This window comes from Lissotriton helveticus, chromosome 4_1 (assembly GCF_964261635.1).
Source record: "Lissotriton helveticus chromosome 4_1, aLisHel1.1, whole genome shotgun sequence".
Lineage (NCBI taxonomy): Eukaryota > Metazoa > Chordata > Amphibia > Caudata > Salamandridae > Lissotriton > Lissotriton helveticus.
Genome location: NC_136063.1, coordinates 1,119,379,109 through 1,119,388,885, shown reverse-complemented (window position 1 = coordinate 1,119,388,885; position 9,777 = coordinate 1,119,379,109). Strand labels below are relative to the sequence as shown.

General features: G+C 47.6%; 1 protein-coding gene across 6 annotated transcripts in view; it reads right to left on the bottom strand.

Moving 5' to 3' along the window:
* Nucleotides 1-4,434: 4,434 nt before the first annotated feature.
* The window catches only part of PTPN3 (protein tyrosine phosphatase non-receptor type 3), a 1,880,479-nt gene continuing 1,875,136 nt past the window's right edge, over nt 4,435-9,777 (bottom strand). For all 6 annotated transcript variants that reach the window (XM_078687727.1, XM_078687724.1, XM_078687726.1 and 3 more), the window contains one exon: nt 4,435-5,269. In XM_078687727.1, the coding sequence (XP_078543853.1) occupies nt 5,192-5,269 (78 nt within the window). In that variant the 3' untranslated portion in view covers nt 4,435-5,191. The remainder of the gene's footprint in view (nt 5,270-9,777) is intronic.

The following is a 9,777-nucleotide window of genomic DNA, read 5'->3' as shown; positions in this document are numbered from 1 at the left end:
GTCACTCCCTGATTAATGATAAGTCAATCCTTAGCCACCGTTCACATGCCTGGATGATACTTCAATAGTATAACAAGCCCAAACCAGTGGCCTATCTAGGGCTTGCCTTTCCGTCATACATCAAATTAAAATACCTCAGCATAAGGAGGGGCAGCCTTCCAACAAATGCCGATCGACCGGACTGGAGGACCCTAGGCCCCAAGGAGTGTGACTTATGCGGTGCCGCAAAACAAGACTTTATCCACCTGATTTGCATCTGTCCGGCATTGGATCAGGAACGTCGGAGCTGGTTAAAGGCCAAGTTCAATGAACATGGAATACGTACATGCCGTTCCGCAATAATACAAGTCCTGTGTACAGTGGACCCACAATTGATCTGCAGAACAGTCAAACTTATTACGAAGTTTGAGAACAAAAGAAGACTCATAGTAAAGAGCCAATAAATAATTTCGAACTATATATGAATTCTTGCACAGGACTAATACAAATCATGATCATGTGAACTGTAATAGTATTGATTATGCATAGTAGTTTTATAAATGGTTTTAACCTTCAATTATGCACGCACATTGATCAATCTTAAATGATGTACTTTATTTTTGTAATGGTTTTTATTAACTACACAATAAAAAGAAATTCATTCATCAAATACAATCAGGGTCTTCCGGGTGCTTTTCATTGTTTTTCTACATTAGTTGTTGTTCTGTGGACAAACGTGAGTTTGAGCTTATGACTTACTCCCTGAGTTGAATCAATAATAAGTTAAGTTATATTCCAAACAAAATCCCTTGTAGATCTCTCTACACGATAGGTAGCATCCAGCACACAGGAATCAGTATCTTAGAGGGCACAGGTTTCGACCAAAGGTTGGAGCTGTGGATACACACGAGTTAGGAGATGTCAGGATCGGATCCGGCAAAATTACCAAACCCACAGATTGAGCTGACCCTTAGGAAGAGGCCAAGAGGAAAGGAGAGACATCTTGAAGATACCCAGCACTGCCTTATGGATGGCCTAGACATAAGCATGGTCAGCTGATAGATTCACCTTTTTTAATGTTGGAACTGGCTGACAAACAGGAAGAGCTCGGCATCAGGACACCAAACAGGCCTAGGAGTGTGACTGTTTCCCAGCGAAGAATTAGACTTCTTCTTCGTGCAGAGCTTTTTTGTATTTTTTTTAGTAAGCTTTATATATAGATTGGTTCCTGGGGTGGGACTTACCTGAAGGCAAATATTCTGGCTCATCCATGCCGGCTTTAGACTAAAATATCTTGGTTCCCGCTCTCTGATGACCTTGGTGCTCACTATGAACAGAAGTCGCAGATCGGTGGGTCTTGTTTGGCAGCCAGACGCCAAATGCAGCTCTCGTGTGAGGCATCTTCTTGCGGCATATGTAACCCGGTTTGATCCCTGAAATCTTTGGAAGAAACATTTGATCCCGTTGGTGTCAAAAGCAAAGGAATTTTGTCAGTGAAGCACTGAGAGGAACTCCAGATCAATGCTGATGAGGCACAGAAAAACAGAAGCTGATGCCAATGTAATTTATATACTCTGATGTTGTCGCATCTGAGACAGGCTGAGTCTCAGCTGAGATTGTATGGCACTACCTGGTAGCAATGGATAGCAATTGTAGGGGGACATTTTCTGGATCCAGTCTGGCACCTGGAAGATATTCAAAAGTTGAGGAATCTGCAGTAAAGAACATCCATCAGAACCTGGTCTATAGTTGCTTTGCTCGGATAGGTCTGCACTACGTTTCCTCAGAAGAGACGTAGTTGTACTTAACAGGTCTTGAGTTTTCATATAAAATGCCAATTACCGTCACCTCGGAAAAGAGTGTGATATTTCCCAATCCCAAAATATGCCAACACCGCAGAGATTGGAACTCATTGCACCCAATTACCATTAATGCCCTAGAAATGTGTCATAATGCGGGGATTTTTGATGCTTAGTGCACCAAAACTTGCAAGTTCTGTTATTTAATGGTCATTTCCGTCTGGTAAGTTTAGGCAGCATGCTGGAAGCGCAGTGATCATCAGACTACAAGTCATTGCGATATGTGGGGTAACCATATTTCCAGCACATATCACAGTTTATCAGACCCAATGTAATAAGGGCCTCAGAGCAAAGGAGTAAGAACAGAATATAAACTATGTCCTGGCAATGAAAGACTGAGAAGGAAAGCAGAGCGGTGACACCACAGAATGTTAGCACTTCTATGAGATATTCATAGTGCATTAAGCACTATGATCTCTTCTAAGTGATGGGCATTTAGGCAGCGCTATCAATTGGATGCTTACTTGATGTAAAGTTGTTTCCAGGTGCTATTTCTAACACACAAAGATTTATGAATTCGATCTATTCTTTTCATTTATATAGTAGTGAGCATCAATGTTTGCTGTTCATTTCTATAGCTTAAAGTTTTAGCAACCTCGCCGCTTAAATAAAGCTTAGCACTACGGTATCAATCTGTACTGGGTGCATGTTACAATTAAAAAAAGTTCTCGCGCTGACTAGTTTTAGGCACTAATTATTCATGCAATGACACCTGGATAGTGTGAACGATTGGTGATTGTGTGCACGTGTGGGCGTGAGTGTCTGCCTGCACCACTATGTGTCTTATGCTATGTCCCTTTGTGGTATGTTTGCAAGACATCTGTGTGCTGCTATGCAGATTTCTGGTTTTTAAAAATAGGAATTGTTTTTTATGGGTCATGATGCATCGTGAAGTTCAGTACTGAATTACAGTCACATGACTGCATTTATGTATTCAGAATCTGAAGTGTATGCAAATAATCAAACTAAATCTGTTGCTTCATATTTTAGCGCCTACAATAGCAACACTCATGTAGTATGATAGCGCGCAGGGCTGGACTAGCATATAGGACAATCTTGCAGTACCAGAAGGGCTAGTCTGACAGGTCAGTGTTCGACTGTTTGTGTGCGCGTTTTATGGGCTGATGGGCTGATTTTTACAGTTGATTTCCCTGACACTACCACAAAACCTTGACTTTCAGTTAGCACCATTGGACGCAGTTTCTAATACCTTGCAAAACCGAAACACCGAGTTCAAAGGGTTGGGATTTGCAAACGTGGGTCACTTTTCGGCAGTCTGATTTGCTAATGGGGCCACTTTGATTTTGGTGCCCGGGCCTTATTTCCGTAAGAGGTGGATCTTGATTGCACTCTCTTACTGACTTACATTTGGATGCTGGAACTAAGACTTATTACACACTGAGGGGCCGATTAGGATGGCGGTTTTTCCGCATCCTCCGGGCCGGCGGAAGTGTCCGCCGGCCTGGAGGATGCGGAAAAACCGCGGCGGAGACTCCAAAGACCCACCGCCAAATTAGGATGGCTGGTGGGTCTGGAATTCCGTCCGCCGCTTTTCCGCCGCGGTCGGCTTCCGACCGCGGCGGAAAAGCTATAACATGGCAGGCGGTGTCTATGAGACACCGTCCGCCATATTATGATGTTTGTGTAAATATGCTTTTCCACGGCGGCTTTTCCGCCATGGAAAAGCATACGGACATTCACTTTGGGGGCCCGTTGCGGGCCCCCTGGGTGAATGGGGGGTGGGGGGTGCACATGGGGGGTACCTATGGTACCCCCCAGCATTTGCGTACACAAAGCAGCAGGCACCGTGCGGTGCCTGCCGCTTTGTGCATGTAAATGCAACACATGCATTTTTAACATTGCGGCGGGTGCAGCTTGAAGCTGCACCCGCCGCAATGTTAATAATAGAGGATGTGACCGCCACCCTGGCGGTCACATCCTAATTGCCATGGAGGGACCGCCGCTGCCCATGCGGACGGTCCCTCCTACTCAGGGGTGGCGGACGGACGCAAGTCCGTCCGCCATCCTAATCGGCCCCTATGTCTTGAAACTACTTGATGGGTTTCAATGACACACTCCGTACTGTGTGAGTAGAGTTCTCGTATGCAGTCTACTTGTTCTATCCCCCCCAGATTCCAGAATACTTTAGATAATACTCTTAACTTCTGTTTTAAAATGAGAAAGTTGCAAGTGGTATAAACTAAAGTGCACCCTGAACCAGGAAATAGACTTGCGCGCTGTGATAGAACAGGACACTGCATCACATTAAAATCACATTAGAACAATTTAAAACCCTTTCTAATGACGGCTGCTCGTAAAACAAATTCCATTGTTTGACCAAAGTCCCTGTCCATGTGAGAACCTTATACTTCCAATAACTTTTCGGTGGATCGCTAAAAAGATTCATACAATGTAAAGACATTGTTATGAAGACCCCCAATAACATTGTTCCACGTAGCAATTTAAAGGTGGGCTTCTGAAAGCAGTGACGTGGACATATTATCTCCTTAGAGCACAGGCCAGAGTGATGTGCACACAGGTTTGTACACAGGTTTTTAAACCCCAATAGACAGACACAAAAAGACCACGCATTCAGTGAAGGGCACATGTAAATCTCACACCTTTATGTGTAAAATGGATACATCGGACATGCCAGAGAAAATAAAATGAGCTGTACATTATTGATCATCACTCGGAGGAGATTCGACAGTCCAAGGTGCACAGAAATCCATCGACTACACAAACTGTCCAATAAGGTTGAGAGTTGTGCCCACTCTTTTCTGAGACTGCCTTCAGAACTGGCCGGCAAAACACAAGTGAGCGTTGCTTGGCCAACAGCACTGACTGGAAGATTAGAATTTAGCTGGCAGTGTCTACTTGCAGTAGTGTTTACAAAGTATTGCAGACATGACAGTTCAGCATGCTCATATTTGCATTTACCCATTTTAGTAGCTCTCCAGTGTTTCTTAAAAAAATATATACACAGAGCTTTCCTCCCCTTTGCAAAATGCTGGCCTCGTAAATGACAGCACTCTGCACTGCATACACTTTTCTTTCGAGGTAAACAATACACACCAGCTTTCCTATGGTTGATGTGTCTCCTGTGCACTTTTGGTACAGTACAGTATGCACAACGAAGGACACACGCATCCATTATATACAGACATTTACTATTTACATGATTTCAAAATTCTTATATATAGATTTAAAGTGCCATAGTTCAGATGTGCTCGTCTGTCACCCCCATTGAAGTATGATGATTTCCCAGGTCACCTACAGAAATGAGGCCAACGATGATTTTGAATCAATGTTTTTTAAAAGATAAAAAAAAGGGAATTTGCTTCAAAGCCGCACTAGCTGGAATCCAGAGGTTTCGCCAAGCCTTCTTCGTAAACGCGCAGAATGGCTTCGCACACAAACTTGTACTGACTCTGCCGAAAAAACAAGAAAACAAATCATGTCATGACCGAGGCACAGTTTAAAACGATATTACCATTTTCACAAAACATTTAACTACTAAACCATCGCTAATGGACTATTGATCCATAAACTGCCATTTTGAATTTTATTAAAAAACAACTACCTTGTCAGTTCGTCATATAAATTCGCGCTTCCCTGCAGGCACGTTTTATACAGTATGCAGAAGAGTACCAAAATGCCAAAGATTTTATGAATGTCACTTTTGAGTTTGACAAGCACCAATATTACCCAACAGTGACCCAAATGAAACGAGCGTGAAGATCACTGAACCTGGCGATTCATGGCTGCATTAACACTTGTAACTCAAAGGTTCTCATGTAAAGGGAAGAAAGGCATGTATATTTTCGTTCATTGTTTCACTTGCTACTATTTTCGGGCATAATGAACAAGTTACTTACCTCCTGTACAGTGGTTAATTTGGAAAACAATAAGTGCTGGGGCTTTCATCAGGAGGCAGCTTGCACCAACCCATTTCTCCTGTTAGCCTCCCCTAAAACAGAACCAACCACTAACCATGAAAGTGGGAGAGGATGTGGCGTAATGACCAAAGCTGCAGATTTCGGAGCTGGGGAGCCAGGTTCGAGTCCCAGACGTCATCTCAACAGCCTGTTATTCTGGGCAAATCACCTAATCACCCCGTAAATTAATGTGTCCTTAACTGGTGTTCAGGATAAGTGCTGGTGCTGATGATTAGGTGCTGGTGCTGAGCACCGAAAACCACCTGCTCAAATTAAGTACTGCTCTTTCTGATGGATATTCTAACTGCAGATTCCTCACCTTGTGAAAAATTCCAGATGACACCCAGGATCTGAATATTTTTCTTTGCATTGCTCCCGTGCCGTAGCACGAGGCGTTGTGCAGCTCTGCGGGTACTACGCCCCGTCCCTAGAGTGATATCATTGACACAAATAAGTGCTACCAAGCAAGCGGATGTCATTTTCATTCTTGACTGTTGCACACCGAGCTTGCTAACTGATCAAAACGTGACACTGTGCAGATCTCTAAACTGATATTTATTATACAAGGCAAAAGGCTTCTATTCCAGAAAATTGAGAGGTGGGAGGGTCACGAGGAATCTGTGGGTAGATAGAGTATCCACCAGCAAGAGTATTGCAAAAAGTAAGTAACTTGTTCTTCAATGGATACTTCTAGCTGCAGATTCCTCACCTTCTAAATAGAAACCAAAATAGTGCCTGCCAATATGTTAGGTCAGTGGAATGGCTCAGACCGTAAAATCCTACTGCAACGAAGGCAAAGTGCCTTTCCCACTGGACTTGGCTATGAAGGAAGTAGTGCTTCTTGATCATATGGATTGATGAACAAGTTACTTACCTTCGGTAACGATATATCTGTAAGAAACATTAGTTAGTTATAGAGTCCTGACCTTTCGTCAGCAGTACCTCTGCACGTCGGAAGGTGGCATCGGTCGGCTCTGCGTCCGTTGTTGGTGTCATGGTCGCCGGGATGACATCAGTTCTGTACACAACTTTCTCTGCCAGAAACGCAGAGCTATGCAAGACACTGACCACTGGTGCACAAAACTAGGGCCCTGAAAGGAAATCCTTAACCCTAGAAATCAGTTCGCAGAATGGGGAGGATGGGTGGGGCTAAATCATCCAAAGAAACCCCTATTTCTAAAATCCCATGCAAGCAATTCTCCTCCTTCTTCTGTGATAAAATCCCTGCCCTAGGAGAGGAACTCATATCTGCTACCAATTCCCAAACCCCTCCTGTTCCTCATCCCCACTCAGCGCTGCCCTCCCAGACTTCCCCCAAAAACCAAGCCTCATGGTCCAACTTCAAAGTCTATGATGAACACTCGATCTCAAAAACTCTTTCCTCCTTAAGCCCCAACAATCACTTCAACAACCCTCTCCCTTCAAACTGCCTTGCCTCTGTTTCCCAGGCTATCATCCCCTCTTGGACGCAAGCGTCAACATCTTGAACTTCTCCTTTCGGAGGATGCGGGTGATGTCCCTGAGATCCTAAATAGGACGCAGGCCCTTGTCCTTTTTGGGGACCAGAAAGTAGTGGGAATAACAACCACAACCTACTTCTGGGACAGGAACAGGCTTGATGGCTCCCTTGGGCAAGAGAACCGCAACTTCATGTTGGAGAAGGGCCAGATAATCCTCCAACATGCAGTGGTAATGCGGTGGCATGGCTGGAGGGGTAGCCTCGAAGGGGAGGGAGTAGCCTGATTCGGACTATCTGCAAAACCCACCTGTCTGACGTGATGGTGCGCCAGTGGGGGAGGTGATGGCGAATCCTGCTGCTCACTGGGCCTGAAATGTCAGACTAGGACATTTGGAGGCTGCTGCAGAAGGGGGGGGGTTGATGGACTGGCCTGCCTGCTAGCCCCTGGAACAAAGAAGGGTGTTCTCAAGTCCTCGGCCACACGAAGGTTGGGTAACTTGCTGCGGCCTGTGGCTCTGGGCGTGACAAAGTGAGGCACCCCTTCTGAAACCACGAAAGGGACGAAAAGCACACTGCGCAGGGCATCTGGAGAGGCCCAAGGAATAGGCAGTAGCCCGTGAGTCCTTGAAACGCTCTAGAGCGTTGTTTGCTTTGTCACCAAAAAGGCGACGTCCATCAAGGTGTTCTGGACATCCCACAAAAAGCCAGTCAACCTCATCCAGATGTAGTGACGAATGGCTACAGACGTGGAAATCGTCCTGCCTAGATAGTGGGCGGTATCCAGTCCACAACGGTTGGTAAACTTAGCCGCATCCCTCCCGGTGGCGACAGCCTGGGAGAGCACTGTCTGGGCCTCCTCCGGACACTGGGGAAGCACCTGCGCAACCGTATCCCACACAGAGTGGGAATAACAGCCCAATAGACATGCAGTGCTTACTGATGTGTCCCAACCTGGCGGAAGAGAACATTTTCTTCCCAAGATGGTCCAGCTTCTTGGATTCCCTTTCCGGTGGGGCAGTAGGTAATGCGCTCTTGGAAGTGGAGGCTTGGACCACCAAGCTCTCCGGGGTGGGGTGTTGTGAGAGGGAAGCACCTCTGTCAGGAAGTTAGTCCTGACTGCCACCGTAGGAAGCTCGAGGTTGAGAGCCTCGGCCGACCTACGCAACACCACTGCGCTCGACGCTCCCTCCTCCATCGTCACGGTAGGAGGAGACAACATGCCAAGTTCAGGAGATGTGTCAAGAACACTGGCATCCCCCAGTTACTCTCTCCAGTCCTGCTCAGATCCCATCTGATCAGCTAAAGGGTCACTTGACCCTTCCCAGTCTTCCTCCTCATCCTCAAGTTGCCAATCTGGCCGAAAAGGGAAGGCAGGAGTGAACAGGGGCACAAAAACCCCTCTCTACACCAGATCCGGTGTTGTATGATGTCGGTCCGGCTCCGGGTCCACTTCGGGATGGAGGCCGGGGTCGACGTCGGCCAGGGACACGATCGGAGTTGGGTGTGGTGCCACAGGAAGCAGCGCCGGTGGAGGTGTAATGAGGTGGGGCAGAGAAGGCCCAGGCCCTCCAACCGAGTCCGCAGGGCCCGAAGGCGTACCAGCAGGTTCTGGCCACCCAAAGATGGCATGCATCACTTCGTAGAACATACAAAGCTGGACCGGAGTCGCACCGGGTCCAGGAAAGGGAGGGAAGCCCGGAGTCCACTCTTCGGGCTACGCGCGCCGAGCAGCGGGAGGGGCACCGCCCCATCCCTCCTCGCGTCAGCCGACCGACGGGGAAAAGTCGAAGAGTGACAATGCTTCTTCGACTTCTTTTTGTGCTTCGACTTACCCGACCCCGAGTGCGAAGACTTCAATGACTTGGACGAGTGGTGATGGCTCCGCGACCGGTCCCTCGACTGCCCTTGTGACCGGGACCTCGAACGGCGTGGAGCTGATCAGCAGCGCTCAAGCAGCTTTCGGGACCGCTCCCACAAAGCTTTCTGCGCCATCGAACGGTAGTCGGAAAATGACTGGGGTCGTGGTCGCGATCCAGGCAAAAAAGACAAACACGGTAACTGACATCAGTCGGGGACAGGAGCCACAGGCCTTGAAACAGGGCATCCCTAGGGCATCAGGAGTCGAGATGATTCTATGCATCTGTTCCAGGACACTGACTGGTGCTTTTGCAGAGAGAGCCGCTAGAGGGAGCCAGAGGGTTGCAATCGCCAGTCACCAGAAACGCCAGAACGCCGAGCAGTGAGCGGGTCGAGCTGTTGCTGCAGAAAACGGGCTGCAGAAACGGGTTACCAGCACTCCGGCTTACTGACTCCCAAAGCCGTGTTTGCCCTGTCTGCCCTTGACGGGAAGCCCGCCGAAAAGCCGAGCGGCGAGCGGGTTGAGCAGAAACGGGCCCCACCGGCTCACCGGCTTGCCGGCTCACTGTCAGTCAAAGCCGTGCCTGCCCTGTCAGCCTGCCCTGTCAGCCTTTGATGGGAAGCATGCCGTAGTCCACAGAAGCCCGCGGAAGCTTAACCCACGCCTGGTCCTTGCCTGGCCCCG